Source organism: Ahaetulla prasina, chromosome 5 (assembly GCF_028640845.1).
Source record: "Ahaetulla prasina isolate Xishuangbanna chromosome 5, ASM2864084v1, whole genome shotgun sequence".
In the NCBI taxonomy this organism is placed as follows: domain Eukaryota; kingdom Metazoa; phylum Chordata; class Lepidosauria; order Squamata; family Colubridae; genus Ahaetulla; species Ahaetulla prasina.
In genome coordinates this window covers 29,403,652-29,427,482 of record NC_080543.1, presented here as the reverse complement: position 1 = coordinate 29,427,482, position 23,831 = coordinate 29,403,652, and the positions used below count along the sequence as shown (strand labels likewise).

Here is a 23,831-nt window from a genome sequence, read left to right as displayed (position 1 = left end):
GAAGAGCCAGCGCTGTCCGAAGACGTCTCTGTGGTCATGTGGCCAGCATGACTAAATGCCAAAAGTGCACGGAACGCTGTTACCTTCCCATGAAAGGTGGTCCCTATTTTTTCTACTTGCATTTTTACGTGCTTTCGAACTGCTAGGTTGGCAGAAGCTGGGACAAGTAACGGGAGCTCACCCCGTTATGTGGCACTAGGAATTCGAACTGCTAAACTGCTGACCTTTCGATCAACAAGCTCAGCGTCTTAGCCACTAAGCCACCATGTTCTATAGGTCTACCTAAAATGGTAGGCATCATATTGAGGGAGAAATACTGGTATCCCATCTCTATAAAAGTGTAGATACTAGAGCCGTGATGGTGAACCTCTGGCACGCAGTGCCCTCTCTGATGGCATGTGAGCATTCACCCCAGTTCAGCTCTGCCGTGCATACACGCACGCCTCCTGCCAGCCAGCTGGCCTTTGGATCAGCCCTATGCAGGGGTGGTGTGTGTGCGAGATGAGCGCATGCATGTGTGGGAAGTGGGAGCATGTGGGGGGGTGCATGTATGTGCGGGAGGCTGGGCACATGCGGGGACCCACATGCACATGGGGTGGGGCATATGCGGGGGGCTGTGTACACATGAACCAGGGATGGAATGCATGCGGGGGCCCACGTGCACATTTGGGGGGTGGGGCACATTCAGGGGACACACACACATGCACGGGAGGCACATGTTGGGATGCATGCACAGGGTGGGCCGCATGTGCATTGTATTTTGGAGGTTCGGGGGCACGCTTTGGGCACTCGGTCCGGAAAAGGTCAGCCATCACTGCACTAGAGTAAGAGGCATAGTGGTAGGAAGGATACAAAGGACTGAATTTAAGAATCAAATAAATCACAAATTGATCTGGTTATTCTTTGACAGGAAGTTTGCCCAAACTGACCCATACTACATCCCTGTATGGTTTAAATTTTTCCTGCAAGCTGTACCAAAGCATAGTCTGAGTAAGCTTATAGTTAACATAATTAAACCTTGGAAGGATTTTTATTCTCATCTTGGCTGATGATCTGTATGTCAGAGGAAGTGTCTTCCAGCATAGGATGTATGGGCATACTTTGTGGATCTATCAAAATCTCATAAGGGACCATGGGATGTTTCCAGGAGGATGTGTTAAAAATTTCCCAAGGTTCTTCCTGGCCAAAGGTTCCTATGAAGGGAAGAAGGAAATATACTGCAATGCTGAAACTAGCAAATATGAAAAATCTGAGACCAGACAAGACTTAGTAAAACAGAGGGTAGGTGCCTTCAAAGTTCAATGCTGAGAAAGGAACCCCTCCCCCCAAAGTTAATTATCTATTAGTGGGAGAAAGAGATGCAGGATTAAAAAAAATCTGGGAGCTAATATACAAATACAGTTAGATTCACAGATACTTTGCCATTATAAGAATTTCTTTACCATTATAAGAGATTTCACATCTGGAAAACTTAATGTTAGCTTCATTTTAATGTTAACCCAATAATCTACTTTTGGATTCCTAGAGAATAATGTATTGCTTTGCCTAGGGCAAATCAGTGACAGAAACTCCCAAACAGATTTATTAAAGGAGGACCATTCTGTGAAAAAAGCTTTGAAGAAAAACAAATATATTATTATACAGTAATGGCCAAAATTGTGGAAACCTTTTGGGAAAAGTGTATGTTTGAGGTTTGATGGCTAATAACACCACTTTTTTTTGGGGGGGGGGAGTTTCAAGATAATCATATTCCACTGCTGGAATGGTCTGGGAATAGCCCAGACCTTAACACAATTGAAAATCTATGGAGCCGACTAAAGAAACTTATTAGTCAGAAGCGACCCAGCAATAAAATCCAGTTAATAGAAGCAATCATTCAAACTTGGTTTCACATTATAACAGCTGCAGAACTAAAAAACTTGGTTTACTCCATGGGAAGATGTTGTAAGGCCATAATTCATGCTAAAGGTTACCCAACTATTAACTGACATGGTGATAATTTTTGTATATCTCGTTTTTTCTACATGTTTCACTTTTCTTCTTTATACTGTAACTGGTATTCAAATAGCAAATCCTTCATAAAAGTTATTGCATTGCATTCTTCATTAAATTATCTTTCCATTGGTATATAATTTTATGGTACTACTTCCAAAAAAAAAGTGATGTTATTAGCTAGTTTTAGAAAATACACTTTTCCCAAAAAATTTCCACAATTTTGGCGACTACTGTATAATGCTATTATAACTTAACATATATATTGCTCAAACAGAAAAAAGGGGCTGGAAATATTGCTAATATATAATTCATATCTGATAGTCCACTCTTTCATTGCAGACCAAGGGAACAAAGCTTATATTACAAGACCATTTTTAACAATAAGCTGGATGTGAACTCCATTATGCTCAGAATAGATGCATTTAAAAGCAACAGCATTATTTCCCATGGTTTGGTCTAAGCATGGCAAAGACTATGTTTGCAAAGCTAATTCATGGTTGCATGATTTTGGCTTAATGTGTTTTGTGAACCTAACTATTGTTTGTAATATACAAATCCAGCTATTTGTTTAGTCAATAAGCCATATTAAACAATGAAACAAATTGTGTGAGTCCAGTCAAACTTAGATTGGATGCTGTTAATTATATTCAGTATGTGTGCATAACTATTATTACCATTAGGCCACTGAATTTCTGCTTTTGTTAACATGTGCAAACTTGATAGGAACATAAAATTCAATAGAGGAGAATATATGAAGCTCGGGGTTTAATTATGAAGACGCTGAGCTTGGTCTTTTACTTGCAGATGTCTCATTACCCGACTAAGCAACATTATCAGTGCATATAGAAATACATTGTGCATAGATATTTCTTTCAAACTGGAGTCTATTCTAGTTGAAGTAATAGTGCTCCAGGGATTCATGTAAGGCTACTCACATGGTAGCACTCTTTAGAACCTTAAATCAGTGGAATTTAAGGTTGACAAGGCATAGAGGATTACAGTGAAAATATGTATGGAAGATATTATAAAAGCGATAACGTTAAACTGAATAATGTTAGGGCTATTGTAGCTGGATTGCTAAAATCCAAATTACCATTAGATAGCAGCAAACAGATATAGAGAACTGTAACTATTTGCTATCCTTAATGGACATAGTTTTGAAGGCCAAATCTGTAGCTCTAAACAAGATGTGGTCTTCCATAGAAAGAAACTGTCCTCCCAGCTAAGTGGAGCTAAGGAACTGCCTGCCTCAGAGTCTTACTTGGTTGAGAGTGTTACTTGGAACTCTGACAGAAACTTTTTTTTGCAGAAGGATTTTCTTTTTCAAATAGCAAAAATTAAAGACTAATTGCATGTAGTTCTCATCAATACTAATAGGACTGAGATCAACTGATTAACTTGCTTTATTATGAGTAATCATGTATTAGTACAACTAAACCTGCACCAAGTCCATTATATTATGTCCATGGTTAAAATAAATAGAAAACAGCAGACAGTTCACTGGGTTCAAAATCAAATAATTCATCACACTAACAAAATAGTTGCAACAAAATAATATCTAATTTTTTATTTTTATATGCTTTAGGCTTTTCTCTTTCTTTCCTTTCTCTTTCCTTCTCCAAAAGGATTATACAAAGGAAGAAAGGGAGGATGATTAAAAAGTGCAGACTGTTGTGTGCATATTAAAAAAAAAAAGAAGCAGTGTTATTCTGCTACTGCAAACTCGAACAACAACCCTCCTCTGTCAATCCTGGAGCCAACTTTGAGTGTCTTCAGGGTTGCCACAACGAGCCTGGATGAAGCTGTAGGAAAGGGAGCGGGGAGTAGAGATAGCTGGGGGAATATGTAGCCAAAATAACATTCTTCCATCTGTCACCAGCACCTGGAGGGGCACGGATGGGAGGCATCCGGGATGGAGATAGAGACCTGATTGGGGCATGTGATGGTTGTGTGTGACAGGGGGAAGAACTTTGGATTTTGAATTGGGTGGGGAAAACCCGGGGAACTTCAGATTCGGGTTTTCACCAGCTGTGCTAATATGACATGCCTAATAAATCTATACTTTGAGGAAGTATAGATTGAGGAACCTTGGCATTTTGATTTCGTATGGGCTGTTATTGGAACTCTGACATCCACTACATCTTCAATTACACTAAATTATATCTTATCTTATATTGTAATGCAAATCATTCCCATTTATCTGATAAAACTCTTACTTGATGATTTATTTAAAGTGCCACAAAGTCAGGCAATAAAATTGTGTCATGGTTTTCCATTGCATTATAATCATTAACAGAAAGATATATTTTTAAGTCAACTCTGTTACTACAACTATCCAATTTCCCTTCTTCTAAATGTTTACTAACATTTAAAGTATCTCATTATGCTCATTCTTTACAAACATATTGATTTACCAATGTACTCTCCATTCAGACTCCACAAACGAATTGTACAATCAATAGAACAGGATAAAAGGATATTATCTTCATCTATAACTTCTAACCTGTGGATTGAAAGAAAAGAATCAGACCAGGGTGAAATGCTCCCGGTTTGGACCAGATCGCCTGATCCGGTAGTGATGGTGATGGGTGGTTCGGAGAACCAGTAGCAAAAATCCCTGCCCCCATCATGCCCAGCTGAGCCGTGCGATCATCAGAGGTGTTTTTTTAAAACTTTTAAAAGCATTTTTTCTTTGGCTGAAAGTAAAAACAAAAGCCTCTGATGATCATGCAGCTCAGCTGGGATCATCAGAGGAATCTTTTAAAAGCATTTTTTCTACAACCTCTTCAGCTGAAGAGGTTGTAAAAAACAGTCTAACGATCAGGCAACTCAGCTGGGATTGTCAGAGGAGCCTTTTAAAAGCATTTTTTCTACAACCTCTTCAGCCGAAGAGGTTGTAGAAAAAATGCTTTAAAAGTTTTAAAAAAAAGTTGCCATGCCCACCCAGTCACATTAACCCCCCCCACACCAAGCCACAGAATCGGTAGTAACAAATTTTACATTTCACCACTGAATCAGACCTACTATATAAGCAAAAATTATTCTTTTGTAATGGTTAAGATCATACTTACGTTAAAACTAGACCTAAATGAGCTCGCCAATGGTTCACATCTGAAGCAACAAAAAAGAAAAATATCAGTTTATTCATGGACTGTTTAGAATTATATTAATAGAGAAAAAACTACGGTATATATATTAAGGTCTTATTTTTAAACATATAATACGTGAGACCTTAGGACTGTAGTCGCTGAAAATATCTGAGTCCAGGATTGGAGCATGAGGTTATAGGGGGAATGTAATTTTGGAGCACCTTGCTCTGCTCCTGTTAAAACTTCCATAGTATATACTCATTAGCATTCAGAACAGGAAAAAAAGTCAATGGAAATTTTGTGGGCTCCAATATTCTTCCAGTCCAGTAGTGAAGTTCGGGCGATCCAGTAATGATAAAAACTACCAGTTCGGGTCAACCAGTAGTTAAAAAAAGCTACCAGTTCGAGTGAACCAGTACTAAAAAAAAGCTACTGGTTCCTCCAAACTGGTATTTCTGATGATCAGCTGTGCTACACGATTTAAAATCGCTAGAAAGCAGGAAATCCTGCTTTCTAGTGAATCTGAGTCGCACGGCACCGCTGTTCCCCCTCCCTCACTGTTCTACTCACATTCCCAAGCCTTCTTTTTCCATGCGCAGCGCACGTTTGGTGTGTACTGTGCATTTGCACATGCACGGTGTGCATTTGGCATGCACTGCATGCGCATGCAGCATGCGTTTCGTGTGCACTGTGCATTTGGCATGCAATGCGCATGCAGCGTGCATTTGGCACAGACTGTGTATGCACATGCACAATGTGCATTTGGCACACATTGTGTATGCATGTGCAATGTGCGTTTGGTGCAAACTGCGTATGCATGCGTGCAGCGTGCATTTGGGGCACAACACGCATGGGCGGGCAGTGAACTGGTGGCAAACTGGGGAAGATGTTCCAGTCTATATAACACCCACTTTCCCCTGCCCCCATAAACACCCACCATACAAAGTTTACTTCAGGCTTGGAGGTGAGATAAAAATAATTCCATAACAAGGACTGAAAGAAAATAAACAGACTCATTTTTCCTGCATTTTAGTTTCCCGGAAGATTCCAAATTCGTGTCCCTCAAAATACAGGTAGGAGTGTCTTTATCTGCTAGAATAAAGAAGACTAGGTCTCTTTTCTATGGGAACGTCCATCATTCACAAAAGCATGATTTCAGCAACATATATGCCCTGTTAAGAAACAAATGACTTGAGTAATGATTTTAGGAGGGTGGCATGCAGAGCGAATAATATGTAGACACGGTCTTTAAAAGAAAGATTAGAGAATGGTCATTTAAATACTCCATGCAAACTTGCCCCTTACAGTTTTATAAACATAATGTTTTCTCTGTTTCTTGTCTATTGCAATCATTAAATAGGAGTACTGAATACAGAAATATAATCAAAACAGCTCTTGATTTTACATTTTAAGTTATTATTTCACCAGCCGTACTGAAGAATATTGCCTGTTTACAAAATTAAGCCATACAGTGTAGGAATACCCCTCTGTGAGTGATATCTGGACCAATTCAACTTTTTAAAATAATGCACTCTAGATTAATTTTTTAAAATTTGTTCTTCCAGTTCTAGATACAAAGCTGTAATATACATATACACATACATTTTGGTGTTTCTTCTTTTGTGTCCTGAAGAGCATAATTTTGGATGTCATGGACATACACATAACCATCTTCATCAGCTGCATACATATACGAATCATCTGCAGTCATAGCAATGCTGCTGATCAGGGATTTCCCCCTAGACTGGAGTATACAGTGGTACACTATAAAATTATGCACCATTTTGAAAACTGCATGACTGCATGACTATACAGTATAAGGAGAAGTATAAATTCCAAAGAATGAGATTCAGATTTGCGTGTTAGTCCACTAATTTCTCATCAGCTATCTGCTCACATTAAATTTCAGGGAGACTGAATTCCTTAAGCAACTCCAGTAAGATCCATACTGTAGTGGCCATCTCTGTTTTATACTACAAGGCAATGTAAACTCTTGCATTCATAAAGATTTAACAGAATGAGGACTTCATAGGATGATGATCTTAAACTTCAATCAGTGAAACAAAGGACTGCAAATTTACCAGTATTCATGCTGAAGATCTGTTTATAATTCATCACACAATCAGCCAGATATTTAAACTAGATTTCGTATATTATTATGATTATGATGATTGCCTTCAAGTCAGTCTTGATTCCTGGCAGCTGTCTGAATAAATCCCAGCAGTTTTCTGAAGAGGTTTTTGGAAAGGGGTTGGCATTGCCTTCTTCCTAGGGCTAAGAGAAAGTGACTGGCCCAAGGTCAGCTAATCTAGAACTCAGAGTCTCAGAGTTTGTAGCTTTAATCTCTACAGCAAAGTGGTGTTCTTTCTAACTTTTACAGCCATTAATTTTACCAATTAAACTTACTGGTTGAAAACTTGCTATGAGTGGATCCTCTGAAAACAGGCTCCAGAAATGCAGAAAACCTGGGGGAGGGGTGATCATAAAGACACAAGATGAAATATTTGGTAACATTTAAACAAGCATACTTTTGTACTAACTGTAACTGAATGACCTGAAGGCAAATTTATAAAACTACAGTGAGTGTAGACTTGACTATATAAAGCTTAAGATTATTAGGACTCTCTCTATAGACTTTTAATCTCATTACTTTATCTTTCCAGGTTTTTAGCATGATTGATGATGCTGTGACAACAGGAAACAAGGTTCCTGACACCAGAGTATCATTTCTTATCTAGTCTATAAAAACATAAGCAAAATTAATTGAAATAGAATTTATCTCCAAATTGGGCTCATCAATTAATTAAGTTATCCCTATAGTTGTTTTGTTAATTATTTATATCATCCATTAATCCTACCTTGTGGCCCATTGGAAACCAGAGATGCAGTAGTTGAATCAAATTTCACAGCACGAGTCTTTAGAAAAATTATCCGTGCCACATCAACTGGTGGGGAAGGAAAAACATATAATCACTGAAAGGAAATGTGAGTTTTTCAGTACACTGTACAAAAGGCATAACCCAACTCAGTGGTGAAATCCAATTTTTTTACTACCAGTTCTGTGGACGTGGCATGGCAGGAGAAGGATACTGCAAAATCTCTATTCCCACCCCACTCCAGGGGAAGGATACTGCAAAATCCCCACTCCTTCCCCACTCCTGGGGGAAGGATATTGCAAAATCTCCATTCCCACCCCACTCTGGGGCCAACCAAAGGTGTTATTTGCCAGCTCGCCGAACTACTCAAAATTTCCACTACCGGTTCTCCAGAACCTATCAGAACCTGCTGGATTTCACCCCTGGCCCAACTGCATTCATCCTAATATATTATTATGAAATTTCTTTGGCTTGGCTTTGCATCCAGACGTTTATAGTTTGCCAATTAAATCATAATTAAATTAACCAAGACTTGGCACAATATGTGAATGCAGTCAAATATCCATATTATTAAAGTTAAAATTTAATTTCTATGATTAAATTTTAGCATAAGTAAATAAGAGGCCCTCTGTTCTGGGAATGTCATATACTTTTTAAGACTACCACTGTAATTGTATATATATGATATAAATTGATATACCTTGATGAACGTATCTTTTCTTTTATGTACACTGAGAGCATATGCACCAAGACAAATTCCTTGTGTGTCCAATCACACTTGGCCAATAAAATTCAATTCTATTCTATTCTATTCTATTCTATTCTATTCTATTCTATTCTATTCTATTCTATTCTATTCTATTCTATTCTATTCTATTCTAAATACACTTAATTTAGTTTTATCTGAATTGTATATTTGAAAGAAACTTTTTTGGGATCAATCTTTTCAGAAAGATTTGTTGCTTTAATCTGCTAAATTTTAGCCTCCCCCCTCCCTCACAATTTATTGCCTGCTATTTTATTTTTGTCTTTTGCTTGTGAATGTGACCTATCCTTCTTAATTGTGTAATCCATATTCTAAGGTCTTACTACAACAGATAAAACCACATCTGAATGAAATAAATGCATAGAGATCTTATTTTAAGGTTCTTATTTCAAAGATCTGAGCTGTAGTTCCAGCAGAAATCTGTTTCTAAAGTTAGTCAAAAGAGTTGTGTTGAACACATGACTGAGATATATTAATTAAATAGTTTAAGGACTTATGCCAAATAAAGATCATTTCCTGCCCACCCATCTGGAAATCAGGAGGTGACATATATATTAAAATAACATCAACAAAATTAATGGGCTGACTTAACTATTCCTAATGTGGTAAAACATTGAGTTGTTTTAACTATCCCAAACATGGGCTAGGCTTCAACTGTGAATTTCCCCCGTATTTTCCATTTCTATGCAATTCCATATGCAATGATTCATAAAGAATTATTCATGGCAATGTGGGAATTATATTCTACAGTCTTTTTTTGATTAGTAAACTTACTCTGAGAATGAACGGAGGCGGCTGTGGTCATTGGAATGTAGAATCTATGGTCTATGTGACCTGAGACCATATTCCAAACAATAATTTCACCATCATAACTGGATGTTGCAAGAAGATTAGGGGGACACTGAGCAACACAGAGAATGTCTTCTTTGTGTCCCCAGTTCTGGATAAGAAAAAAAAAAAGGTAAGAAAAAAAGTAAGAAAAAAGTGAACAAAACTGATTTGAGTTGTTTGTGTTTTGGTTTTGATATATTTTACAGTGGTGAAATCCAATTTTTTTTACTACCGGTTCTGTAAGCATGGCTTAGTGGGCCTGATGTGGCTTGGTGAGCATGGCAGGGGAAGGATACTGCAAAATCCCCATTCCCTCCCCGCTCCTGGGGGAAGGATATTGCAAAATCTCAATTCCCACCCCACTCTGGGGCCAACCAGAGGTGGTATTTGCTGGTTCTCTGAACTATTCAAAATTTCCGCTACTGGTTCTCCAGAACCTGTCAGAACCTTCTGAATTTCACCCCTGATTTTACACAATATGCAAACCAACAGGTAGATGAAATTACACAATTCAATGTAACTTCATAAGTATAAGCTCTCATGAGTTGCAAAGTCTACAACTTTCATCATGGCTACTACATATACCCTGGAAAGAAATCTACTTTATAAAATAAAGTTAATAGGCTGATTTTTATGAAAAAATAAACATATATTTTTGGATACTGCCATGTTCATTTACTTATGGATGGCCTCAGTCACACTGGCCACAAGCACCATGTGACTAATTTTATCCTATTGGAACTCATCAGAAAAAGAGAGTTTGAACCCCATGGAGTAACATCTGATTATCCACATCTGATGAGTCAAGAAGACAAATTGGTCTTGTGGTGTTTCCAGGATTTACAGATCATCTATTTGGAGGTGGAAAGCTTCAACTTGTTGTAGGCCTCCTCTGATTCACCAGAATAATGCTTCTTGTCCACAAGATATAGATGATCTCCCTATCTCTGATTTATTTATACTTTGTTCTTCTTCTTTGTGAATTTATCTGGAGCTAGCTCATGTGATGAATTCCTAGGGAAAGTACAAAGTAGGTCTTTCAAGTTTATCCAGCAGTACCAATCCACAAAGATGGAACGGATCAGATTTATCTCCACTCTTACATTATCCAACTCCTCAAATGTAACCAAATTACTTATCCCAAACTGCCTATACAGCAGTTTATATGCCAAACATTTCTTACTATGTCATCCTGCCAGTGGGGCTGAGGTTTCTTAATATGATAGAAATCATCTGTGGCATCCTATAACAGAAAATATCCAAACAAAGTTAGATCTAAGGTAATCATCTATAATCTCCAACATAAACTTTGCATTTCCAGACATACAAAAATAAAATTTAGCTCTAATCCTATTATTCCCTTAAAGTTATCCAAATCTGACTTGCCTGTTTCTCATCTGAGTTGTGCATTCAATAAGTTACCAGCATTTGTTCCTATGAATAGGTTGTGGCTTCCCTTGATGCTTGTATTGCAATCCATCCTCTCACTGAAGCCTTACAATGCTACCATTTTATTTTACATTTTTCCCAAACAGTTATCTGTTATTCAGTTATTATATCAGTTATTCTGACATTAAATTAAATTTCAAGTGTGTCAGTCATTCAAAGCACAATTACAAATTTGCTACAAAGCCCCATAGAGTTGGACAAACACAGCTACAAGTAAACCTTTATTGCAGTTTTAGAAGAGTAGCCAGAACAAAACAGTCTCTGGGTGTAACTTAAAATCATGGGCCAATAGAGCCAGTTCCTACACTAAAATAGAAAGTGTTCTCACTTACAAGGCCATTATTTATGTATGAGGGTACTTTGGCACAACAATTTCAACAATCAATTAAGAGTGATACCATTTTTATGTATAGAAACTTGTTACTTACATAAAACAAATTTATTCTTCTGTCCCATCCCACACCTATGACATACCTGCAAAAGCAATTAATGTTTACCAAAATTTGAATTATTATAATTTTTCTGCTATGCAGCAGCAGTTAATAGTCTAGCTGCTAGAACCAGCTATATTCCACTATCCCTCTTATATAAATTTTTTTTAATTTTATTTTGTCACAACAGTATACACAAACAATTGTCATAGATAAAACAACATGTATTGAAGAAAATATATAAGTAAAAAATATGCATCAATAATATTAATTTGATATAATGAAGGGAACAATAGGACAGGAACGGTAGGCACTATTGTGCTCTTATGCACGCCCCTTATAGTCCTCTTAGGAATGGGGTGAGGTCAATAGTAGACAGTTTTTGGCTGAAGATTTTGGGATTTTGAGTAGAGACTATAGAGTCAGGTAGTGAGTTCCAAGCATTAACAACTCTGTTACAGAAGTCATATTTTCTGCAATCAAGTTTGAAGCGGTTGACATTTAGCTTGAATCTATTTTTTGCTCTTGTAATATTGCGATTGAAGCTGAAGTAGTCTTTTATAGGAAGGATATTGCTATAGATGATTTTGTGTGTTAAACACAGGTCATGTCGGAGTCGACGGAGTTGTAAGTTTTCTAATCCCAGGATTTCAAGTCTGTTGGTATAAGGTATTTTGTTGTTTTCGGAGGAGTGAAGAACTCTTCTAGTGAAATATTTCTGGACTCGTTCTATTGTATTTATGTCAGAGATGAGGTATGGGTTCCAGACGGATGAGCTGTATTCAAGAATAGGTCTGGCAAATGTTTTGTATGCTCTGGTTAGTAGTGTAGAGTTTTTAGAAAAGAAGCTGCATAGAATTAGGTTTACAATTCTTAGGGCCTTTTTTGCTATGTAGCTGCAGTGGGCTTTGGCATTAAGGTCATTTGATATGAGAACTCCAAGATCTTTGACAGGGTGGGGGTCATCAGTTAGGTAATGTCCATTAAGTTTGTACTTGATGTTAGGGTTCTTTTTTCCAATATGTAAGACTGAGCATTTGCTGGTTGAGATTTGGAGTTGCCAAGTTTTAGACCAATCAGAAATTAAGTCAAGATCTTCTTGAAGGGTAGAAGTATTATTAGTGGTATTAAATAGTTTGACATCATCAGCAAAGAGAACACAATAACTTGAGATGAGGTCACAGAGATCATTTATGTATAGTATGAAGAGTGTTGGTCCAAGAACATTACCTTGGGGAACGCCACTTTTGACAGGAACAGGATTTGATGTAGCGTTGCCTATATCAAATCCTGTTTGATATTAAATTAATTAAATCAAATTAATTATGCTATTAAACTGTCAGTGAGTTGAATGATCTATTACTAATTTTTAAATATAGGTGTAATCTTCAGTTGTCCCTAATTTTTCAAGGAATTCATTCACTTTCAGCTCAGCTGAGCTAAAAAGATCTTTTTCTCCAGTTCAGACTATAGTTGTCATGCTGCAGAATGGAGTTTGTATTTTGAACAGTACACTTTCAAAATTTTCATTCATTCTTTGTTATTGTAAGAGGCTTCATTTTTTAGATTTCCCCCCAAGTTTTAACAATCAAAAATTGTCTTCAATATGTATCAGTTTCTGAATGACCATTGAATACTTTTAACAGGATTTTGTATGTATGAAACTGTACCTTCATGCCATTAAGTTTTACATGCTTATTTCTGCATATTTAATTGCTAAAGACAAGAGCAAGCCAAGCTATTTATTCCCCTCTCCAGCACTACTCTATATCCTTGAAGTAATAAAATACCTCAACAATCAAAATACCTATTTTTCTGAACTTGAAGACTCAGATACATCCCTAACATTAGGGAAATGTATGAGATCTTTCCTATGTCATCTGCTAAAACAATGTGATGGATTGAAACTTATTTTTTCAAGAAGAGGCCTGTTTATATGAACCTGCCCCACAAAAAACCAAACCAACCCATATTGTTTTCATTAGCCTTTCCTACCCTAAAATGTCACACGTTATGACAAATATGGATAACTTACTCATTTTTGTTGATCTCCGCATAAGCACAGTCGCGAACTTCATCACATCTGTCTTCTGTACAGAAGAAAAATATAATGCTGGACTTGTAATTTTTTCCCCCTTCTTGAAATGAATGTTTAGATAATCCAGTCAATGATCTGCTTACCCTTTTTCAAAGTGTGAAGACATTGTCCATTATTATAATTCCATATTTTCAAGCAGCCATCTTTTCCTCCAGTAATTAGTCTGAAACATTATTGCAATGTCTAATTATTTCTTTAGCAATGTGTAAAAAATATCACAGCCCTTCTCACACACTGAAACTCTCCAAATGTACCTTCTTCCACTAAAATCAAATGTGAGGCATGTAATGGCAGAATCACCATGAGCATTGCCAAATTCAAATATAGGCTTTCCACTTTCGAAATCCCAGACCTTGACCACCTTAAAAGAAGGAAAAAAGGGACATATATCAAAACACTACTGCCATGGTACTAAAACAAGTATCTTACAGAGAAATCTGTTCTACAAGCTGCTCTGCCAGTAGATTTTTTGGATGAAATTCAAAGTGCTGGTTGTCACCTATAAAACTCCTCATGGCACAGGGTCTGGTCATCTAAGAACAGCCTATCCCTCATCTTTTCTTTCCATCCCACACAATCTGACAAGAGTGGCATGCTGCAAGTCCCATTGATTAAATTGTCATCTTGTAGGACCCAGGAAATGGAGCTTCTTTAATGAAGAGCAGAGGGACAGGATATTTCTGCTTACACATGATTTTCTACTGAATTATGTTTGAAGCCCACACAGCTCCAGCAAACAGATGTAGCAGACAGCATAAAAACTTTGTTCAGAAATTAAAGTGCACTGAGCAGTTTTCAAAATATACTGATATCAAGAGTCGCCTTGCAGCAAGATGGGAAGCAAACAAATTTAATAAACAAATAATAAACAACAACAACTACTATTATTATTATTATTATTAATAATAATAATAATAATAATAATAGTAATAATAATAATAATAAACATTTAACAAATAAGGGATGAGATAATGAGATTTGAGGCTAATTTATTGATGATTAAGTTTTATTAACTTCAATAAGAGTAGATAGGCAGAAGTTTGCACTGTAAAACATAGAAAGAATAGGAATAGGAATAGGAATAGGAATAGGAATACGAATAGGAGGAAGGGACCTTGGTAGTCCAACCCCCTGCTCAGGCTGAGACCCTATACCATTTCAGACAAATGGTTTTCCAGTCTATTCTTAAAAGCATCCACAATTACTGATGGCAAGCCATTCTATTGATTAATTGTTTTTACTGTTAGGAAATTCCTCCTTAATTTTAGGTTATTTTTAAATTGCTTGGTTTTAAGCAGCAACCTAACCTCAGCTTATCTGAGAGTAAGCCTTATTGATGACAAAGGAGAAGGAGGAGGAGGAGGAGGAAGAAGATGATGAGGAAGAAGAAGAAAATGAAGAAATATATATGATTGGCTATAAAACTCTGCAATCTAAACAAATACACAGGAAGTCTTGTTTCGTGGGACGCCATTTCATAACATAGAGTGTATTTAAAGGAGTGTTTCTCAGCCTCTACAACTTTAACAAAAGTGGACTTCAACATGCTAGTTATTCCACACTATTTATTTGTCACATTTATACAACTGCACATCTCTCACAAAGTGACTCTTAAAGTTGCTGAGGTTGAGAAACACTGATCAATCACACACAATGAGCGAATGCTTTTGGAAGCACATGTATGACATCTTGTCTTTTTTTTTTTATTTACATTTATACCCCACCCTTCTCCGAAGACTCAGGGTGGCTTACAGTGTGTAAGGCAATAGTCTCATTCTATTTGTATATTTTACAAAGTCAACTTATTGCCCCCCCAACAATCTGGGTCCTCATTTTACCTACCTTATAAAGGATGGAAGGCTGAGTCAACCTTGGACCTGGTGGGACTAGAACCTACAGTAATTGCAGGCAGCTGTGTTTTAATAACAGGCTTCTTACAGCCTGAGCCACACCGCGGCCCTGAGTCTTGATTTAAGTATTTATTTAGAAGCATTTGATCATGAAAGGCATATAGAGACACTAAGAGTAAGTAGAGATAACTGCATTCTCCGTTAATATGTAAAATCTTTTTTAAAAGCGATTTTTACCATGCCTTTTGGCAAGGAATTTTGAGAAGGTCCAATCTCGAATCATAATTCACTTCATATCTAAAAGAAAGAAACTCGGAATTCTGAAGATTGTAAATAGATTAATTATAAAACTGAAGAGAATTTTAAAATTATAATTTCACTTACAGAATCTTCAGAGCAGCTCACAACATGCCTGAACACTTTGTTGAATTTGCAGCACAAAACTGGTTTTTTATGGGAAGTTACTACATAAAGATCTGGAGCTGATCTACTTTAGAGACAACAACAGAATCAAATTATCAATCAATTAAAATGTTATTTGTCTTGCTGCTAATGCTTAATTAGCAAAATATACATAAATGCACTATTCTATATGTTATGTTCGGGAAGTAACGAGGCTGGAGACCAGGGTAGTGACAACAGCTCTTTAATATAGGGTGAACCCAGCAACCGGCTGGGCGAAAACCCTCTCCTTTTATATAGTTCTGTTGGAGGTTTTGACCAATCAGCAACGTGCTGATTTCCCGCTCAAATATTTAAAGGTACAGCATTAATACATAACACTCCTCCCCTCCCAGAAAACACTTTGCCTCTATTTACATAAATATTTACATGTTATTTTTCGACGTAGTCACGCAAATAACCTGGCGTCTCCTAGTTCTTTCTGACCTCGCGGTTCAGTTCTGGTGGTGTTTTGAGCTGGTCGGAGGGGCTGTTTTCTCCTCCCAGCTCTTTCTCTGGGCCAGGCTCATTATTGGCTGACTCTTTTCTTGGCCATCGGCCTTGGATTACTTTTTAATTTCCTGCTGTTTCCCTCGGGAACCTGATGGCGTCGCTGGAACTCTGGGACCTCAGCTAAGTCTTGCGCCTCCCGGGTCATTGTCAGCTGTGGAATCAAATTGGTATTGGTCATGATATGTTTCATTTGGTTGGTTTGATCGGTTATTCGTTTCCTTAACTGATCTATGTGGCGCCTCCACACTCGGTTGTCTGGTAGCTCTACCACGTATGATTTTGGCCAGTTATCTTTGTTATTTGTCCTGCGAACCAACTAGGGCCGTCCCCATAGTTTCGGGCCCACACCGGTCGCCTATGCTCATTTCCTTGTCTTTTCTAGTTTTCCTTGTAACCCTCGGGTGTGTAATGGGGGTTCAAGCGGTCAAGTGGGCACCGGAGTTTCCGTCCCATTAGCAATTCGGCTGGGCTTTTCCCGGTGGCCGTGCTTGGGGTTCTGTGCTGGGCGGCTAGGAAAAAGTCTATTTTTGTTTGCCAGTCACCTGGCTTGAGCCTGGGCAATGCCTCCTTAGCGCTCGGACGGGCGCTCTGCAAAACCATTCGGCGCGGGGTGGAAAGGCGCAGAGAGGGCATGTCGGATCCCCTCCTCTGCCAGGTATTCTTCAAATTGGGCTGCCGTGAATTGGGGCCCATTGTCGGACACCAGAGTGTCCGGCAACCCGTGAGTTGCGAATAGGTGGCGCAGGGTTGCGATTACTGCTTCGGCCGTAGTGGATTTCATGATTATGATCTCCAACCATTTAGAAAATGCATCCACAACCACTAGGAATGTTTGGCCGTGAAAGGGCCAGCAAAATCAATGTGGATTCTTGACCAGGGCCCTTGGGGCTTTTCCCATTCTCTGACTGGGGCCGTTGGGGTAGAGGTCTGGACTCTTGGCAAGCCTGGCATTTCCCTACCCTCTCAGCAATCTCTCGTCCATGAGTGGCCACCATACATAGCTTCTGGCTAACCCTTCATCCTTACGATCCCTGGGTGACCTCGTGGAGGAGGTCCAATACCTTTCCCTTAACTTTTCAGGAATTATTACACGATCACCCCATAACAGGCACCCCCTTGAGCCGAGAGCTCATCTCGTTTTTAACAAATTCTTTGAACCTTTCGCCGGCGCGGGCCACCCTCTCTGTACCCAACCGAGTACAGTCCTTAACACAATGTCCCGGTATGATGCCCGAGCCACTTCCTTAGATGTGACTGGGCCAGAGTCCAAAGAGTCAATAAGTAGGATGGGTGTCCCGGAGTGGGGTCTTGATCGCCCCTGGTAGTGGGCATCGGCTAAGCGTCAGCATGCCCCACTTCTTTTCCTGGTCGATGCTGCAGCTTGTATAATAAGCGGCTAAGAATATAGTCCATCGGGTCAAGCGTGGCGAAAGTGCCACAGGCGTTGGGCGATCGCCAGCCAGTATTCCTAGTAGCGGTCTGTGGTCAGTCACGATTTCAAAATTCCGCCCAAAGACATACTCGTGGAATTTTTGACCCCTGACACAATGGCTAGTGCTTCTTTGTCTAATTGGCTGTAGTTCCTCTCTGGGGAGGACATCGTTCTCGAATAGAACGCTATAGGGGCTTCTGTGCGTTTGAAGTCTATGGCTGAGTACAGCCCCACCCCATAAGGGAGGTGTCGCAAACCAGCACTAGGGGTAATGAGTCGTGATATTGGATGAGCAGGCTATCACTTGAGAGCAGGTTCTTTACTGCTTCAAAAGCCCTATTTTCTGACTTTCCCCAAGACCAAACAGTATTTTTCCTAAGAGCCTATGCAGCGGTTCCAACGGTTGCTTTGTTCTTTAAAAGACCGCGTAAAATTAACCAATCCAGGAATGCCTGCAGCTCTGCTTTGTTTTTGGGCGCTGGAGCCTTCCTAATTGCCTTAACCTTGCTCTCAGTAGGGTGAATTCCTTTCTTGTCTATCCGGTAGCCCAAGAAATCGACGGATTCGACCCCTATCTGGCATTTGTTTGTCTTGACTTTTAATCCGGCTGTCCGGAAAATGCTCAAGACCTTTCTTAACCGCTCCCCAATTCCTCCATGTTTTCCCTGAAATTAGGACATCATCAAGTAAGGAACTACCCTGGGAGCCCTGCAGTAGTCGTTCCATCAGGTTTTGGAACAACCCTGGTGCCACACTGACCCCAAATTGCAATCGGTGCACTTGAAGGCACCCCTGTGCGTACAATCGTTTGGGCTTGGCTGTGCGGGCGTCTACTGGCAGTTGTTGGTAGGCTTGGGCCAAGTCTAACTTTGCAAAGACTTGCCCTTGCCCCAAGAGTGCAATAAGTGTTGCACCACGGGAACCGGGTAAGCGCTTTTCTGTAAGGCTTTGTTAGCGTCGCCTTGTAGTCAGCGCAAATTCTAATTGACCCGTCCGGTTTTATGGGGTGACGATTGGCGTCTCCCACTTTGCGTGATCGACTGGCACCAAAATCCCTGATTTATGAGCTTATCCAGCTCCTTATCAATTTTGGTTTTAGGGCAAAGGACTCTCCTCGCCTTAAGCCTAATGGGGGCTACCTGGGGGTCTAAGTTGAAGGAAATAGGGGTCCCTTTGTACTTGCCCAGGCAGTCCTTGAAGACATCTTCGAACTCGTTAAAGAGAATGTCTTTCAGGTTACAGTCACTTCGGTAGATGCCAGTCACTCCCATGCCCAGGGCACGAAACCAGTCTAGTCCCAACAGACTGGGCAGAGTTCCTTCGACGATCGTGATGGGCAGGGTCTTTTTATGTGGACCATACTCGACTCGGACGGAGGTGGTCCTCGAACAGGGATGCGATTCCCTGGTAGTCGTGCACTCGTGGCCGTTGTGCTTGCAGGTGGCGCTTGCGACGGACGGCAGCGACTTCGCCAGAGTGTCCCAGGACATGATGGTGATCGCTGATCCCGTGTCTACTTCAAGCCTGCAACTCCCTCGATCTTGGGCTTTGTGAAAATCTTCTTTCCACTTTGGTTGAGGCGGCCTATAATGACAGTCGTTTGGTTAGACTTCGCGCCTTTCTTGTTTGAACCAATCGCGGGCCGCCCGATTCAGCGCTTGATTGGCGATTTGAATTTTCGGCGGAAGGTTGGGCCGCTCTGCAAACCTGAGCTAAGTGCCCTTTCTTCCCACACCGCCGGCATGTTGCGTCTTTAAACCTGCAGCGTTGGCGCTGATGTTGCCCTCCGCAGCTTCCGCGTCGTCACGGTCCTCAATGTCGCGTTTCTCGGTCCGGCAGACCCTTCCTCCTCCTCGCCTCACCGTCGGATTCGGACTGAATCTCCTCCTGGTGTACTGGCGTTGGCTTTGAGCTCGCCTTGGATTGAAGAGGCTTTTGCAGTGTCTCTGCTGCTTTAGTAGACATTTCATGTGCTCTGGCTTCGTCCAGGCGTTGGCTAGTGTCAGGTTGCTCTGGCTAGCAGCCGCCGTGAGCGGATGTCCTTGACCCCTCGGATGAGTTGCTCGAGTAGCACCTCGCCCAGGTCTCGTATCCGCAGTCCTTGGGCGCTCTTCTTAAAGCGGCCATGTAGTCGCCGATGGACTCGCCTCCATCTGTCTACGTTCTCCGAATTCAAACCGCTGACGATTTGGACGGCGCCGGCGAAATGGTTCTTCAGCAAAGTCTGCAGAGTCGGCCACGATACCGATTGTATCGGCGTTGGCTCTGCCAGGGCTTCCGCAATCTCGATGACCTCCGGCCCACAATGGCTTAAGAAGTAAGCCCGTTTGCGGTTATCCGGGATCCCCTGTAGTTCGTTGGCTTCTAGAAAGCTTTCGAAACGGGTCATATACGTTCCCCATTTCTCCTTGACCGGGTTGTACGGTGCGGGTGGCGTGTTTGCCATTTCCGCGTTTCTGCCCTGAGTTTGCTGGGTTCGGAACTAGCGTGCTTCAGCTCGGTTCTGGTTCTCCTTAACCTCGAGATCCCATCCTCGTCGCCAATGTTATGTTCGGGAAGTAACGAGGCTGGAGACCAGGGTAGTGACAACAGCTCTTTAATATAGGGTGAACCCAGCAACCGGCTGGGCGAAAACCCTCTCCTTTTATATAGTTCTGTTGGAGGTTTTGACCAATCAGCAACGTGCTGATTTCCCGCTCAAATATTTAAAGGTACAGCATTAATACATAACACTATAATTAAAAGGAAAAGCTACCACTACAGTACATCAAACTGTACAAATCAATAGCAGTCCAACTATTCAAAAATGAAATCTATCCTCCAAAGCCCAATTTTTGATCATCCTTTTCCTGAATAACTGTCCAACAAATTTATTAATATACTAATCTTAATAAGTATGTTTTGTTGAATTTAGTATCTCTAAATAAAGTTGTTGTATGTGTGTACATTGGGAGCTTATGCACCAAAGACAAAATCCGTGTGTATCCAATTATATTTGGCCAATAAAGAATTCTATTCTATTCTATTCTATTCTATTCTATTCTATTCTTCAATCTTAGTGTCAAGATAAACTTTATGTATCTATAAAATTAACAAAATAGTAGGAAGTGAAGTCTGCATTTCTCTATATTCACCAGGATACACGTCCCTGTCTTGACTTCTGTATTAATCTTCTAAAACTGCAGATCAGAACAGGACACATTAAAACTTTCCTATATTTAAGAATTATGAAATAACCCATAATAGGGTTTTTTTTAATTTCAGTAACCAAAGATAAATATAACATTTAGCCATTGTAAAATTATTATTATAATCAATATGTAAAAGGGTAAAGGTTTCCCCTGTCCAGTTGTGTCTGACTCTATGAAGTGGTGCTCATCTTTGTTTCTTAACCAAGGGAGCTACCATTGTCCCAAGACAATTTCCATGGTCATGTGGTCAACCAATGTACATGGAATGCTATTATCCCCCCCACTGAATATCGTACCTCTTAATCTACTCACATTTTCATGCTTTCGAACTACTAAGCAGGGCAGGAGCTGGAGCAAGGAACAGGAGTTGCACAGCACTCAGGTCTCAAAGCCAGAATTTCTAGCTGACAAGCTCAGCATTTTTCAGCGCTAAGCCATTGTGCCCCCATTTTTTCAATGTGTAGTATTCTTTATATAATCTCTTTAGATAACACACTATTCTCTTTGCTTGGCTAAGGCTACTTTCATTAGTCACATACAGATGTAGAAATACATACAGGTTGGAAAAATATCACAAGAAAATATTATGTCATTGATTTTTTCCCAGAACTGTTTTCTGGCTTTTAAAAACTGTAGGTGTTATAAGAGAAGTGAATTGAACATGTAGAAATTTAATTTGACTTATTTCAAACAATGAAGTCCCCTGCAGATTATCTAAACCAGAGATCTCCAACCTTGACAACTTTAAGCCTGGCGGACTTCAACTCCCAGAATTCCATGGTTTGCTGGCTGGGGAATTCTGGGAGTTGAAGTCCGCCAGGCTTAAAGTTGCTACAGTTGGAGACCCTTGATCTAAACTAACTCATTCCAGAGATCACTGGGCATCCACCGGTATCCTTTTCAATTCATTCCCACTGGCAATTTTACAAAGTAAATAGAATAATGTTTTAGCTCCCCAAATTTATCCCTATGTGAAACAGAGGAGAGCAAGTTGACTGACCATATGCTCTCACATTGTAAGTTTTATTCTGACATAAACTGACAAACAGAACACTAGAACAAACATTTATATAGCTTGTTGGCTATTCTTTGGGCAACAAGCATTCATCAAACCTGAATTGCTGAATATCCTATTGCTGAAGTCTTAATTTTGATTTGCTTTATTCATTTCTACTGATTGCATTTTTGGTTATATTTTGATTTAAGACTATAATAGCACGTATTTGAATGTGTAATCGTTTAGACTTATTGTAGTTTACTTTCATTAATTGAAGCTAATTTTTCACTCGGTAGAATTAAATTGAAATTACATTTTTCTCTGAATGAATCTGAAATTATAAAGGAAATAAAATCTTTAAACAAAGTCTTTTGAAGTAAAAATTAACTAAAAGCTGTATTTCAGGTTTAATTAATGTCACTCCTGTATCTAAACATAAAACTGATATTACATAAACAGTTTGGTACTCCCAAGAGTGCCTACATATATTTGGATATCACTTTTCCTCTATGGTTCCTAACACTCCTGATATGTATTAATTTAATATGTGCACATATGTTAATTAAAGCATATGAATGTCAATTTCTCTAAGCCTGATTCAGCATTGCAATACAATATTGGAAATTTAGAGATTACTTATCCTGAAACAGAAGTAACACCATAATGACATGCTCTAGTAATGAAAATTTCTTAAGTTACAGATTTTAATAGATTCCAACAAGCTAATCCAAAAATCACATTAGTAGTTATTTGAAATTACTGTAAATGTTCATCTAGATTTTACAAAATGTTATTTCCTTGTAATATTTTGCTTAAGAGTGCAATCCTAATAAATGCCACAACATTGCAAGTATTCTCTTGAACTGTCCCAACATAATAATCACACTGTTTCAATAAATCCTAGAATTTTTTCAGCAATTTCTTACATTTTGGGGTTTCCATAAATGCAATTCTTGGATCTGTCTAAACATCAAGAGCTCTGATTATGTTGCCTTGTACTTTACCTTAATCTTAGGTGAAGAATAGCCAGTGTATCTGTGGCAACACAGAGTGATCGAGTGCCAGATATATAATGGCAAGTAGTAATCTCTCCTTTAATTCCATTGTTTTTTGAACAAGCAGTGAATAAGCAAGTCTGATCTTCTATATCCCATATCTGCAAGGAAAGAATTGTGTTATATTAAAGAGAAAGAACTAGGATAAAAAATATATATAATTTGAAATATGAAAAAGACAGACCTTAACTGTGTTGTCTGTTGATATGGAAAATATTTTATCCTCCTCAGATATGTACACATAGAAAATAGGAGCCATATGACTTTTGAGCATGCCTGTGGGTCTTCTGAAATTCAGCGAGAACATTAAATCTTGACCAATTAGAAACACATAACGAAGTTTATACTACAATGAACCAGTAATAATGGTAGTTTATTTATTTGTCTTTGTTAACAGTAATGGCTCATACCTAAAATTCCCCAGTTGTACCAACAATGATTACAATGATCTAACACAAATAGATTTCACAGAAGATAATGCTGAAAAGGCCCTTCGCAAACTGAAACCATCTCTATCTATTGGACCTGATGGTCTTGTGCATACTTCTTAAAAAAGCTTTCCACTGTTATAGCAAAACCCCTAAGCATAATCTTTGAAAAATCTTTCAGGCTCCCTTCCCAAACTATGGTCACTAGCCACGGTCATCCCTACCTTCAAAAAAGGAGACCCCAGTCTAGTTGAAAATTACAAAAAAATTTGTTTACGCTGCGTCACCTGCAAAGTAATGGAATCAATCATCAACCAATCCATCATCCTTCACCTTGAAACAAACAACCTACTCTCTAATAAACAATTTGGTTTTAGAAAAAAATTATC

At 39.2% G+C, this 23,831-nt stretch overlaps 1 protein-coding gene across 4 annotated transcripts in view; it reads right to left on the bottom strand.

Annotated features, from left to right (window-relative positions):
• Positions 1 to 23,831, bottom strand: part of LOC131200078 (WD repeat-containing protein 64-like) — a 52,201-nt gene that overhangs the window by 5,335 nt on the left and 23,035 nt on the right. For 2 of the 4 annotated variants that reach the window (XM_058186443.1, XM_058186446.1), the window contains exons 14-28: positions 23,199 to 23,301; positions 22,964 to 23,115; positions 15,770 to 15,875; positions 13,790 to 13,896; positions 13,619 to 13,698; positions 13,473 to 13,527; positions 11,435 to 11,480; positions 10,741 to 10,800; positions 9,501 to 9,666; positions 7,943 to 8,029; positions 7,491 to 7,549; positions 6,687 to 6,828; positions 5,067 to 5,106; positions 4,410 to 4,498; positions 1,018 to 1,193 (exon numbers count right to left, since the gene is read on the bottom strand). In XM_058186443.1, coding sequence (XP_058042426.1) covers positions 1,018 to 1,193; positions 4,410 to 4,498; positions 5,067 to 5,106; positions 6,687 to 6,828; positions 7,491 to 7,549; positions 7,943 to 8,029; positions 9,501 to 9,666; positions 10,741 to 10,800; positions 11,435 to 11,480; positions 13,473 to 13,527; positions 13,619 to 13,698; positions 13,790 to 13,896; positions 15,770 to 15,875; positions 22,964 to 23,115; positions 23,199 to 23,301 — 1,468 coding nt within the window. The remainder of the gene's footprint in view (positions 1 to 1,017; positions 1,194 to 4,409; positions 4,499 to 5,066; positions 5,107 to 6,686; positions 6,829 to 7,490; positions 7,550 to 7,942; positions 8,030 to 9,500; positions 9,667 to 10,740; positions 10,801 to 11,434; positions 11,481 to 13,472; positions 13,528 to 13,618; positions 13,699 to 13,789; positions 13,897 to 15,769; positions 15,876 to 22,963; positions 23,116 to 23,198; positions 23,302 to 23,831) is intronic. The other 2 variants (XM_058186445.1, XM_058186447.1) reach the window with 2 other exon arrangements.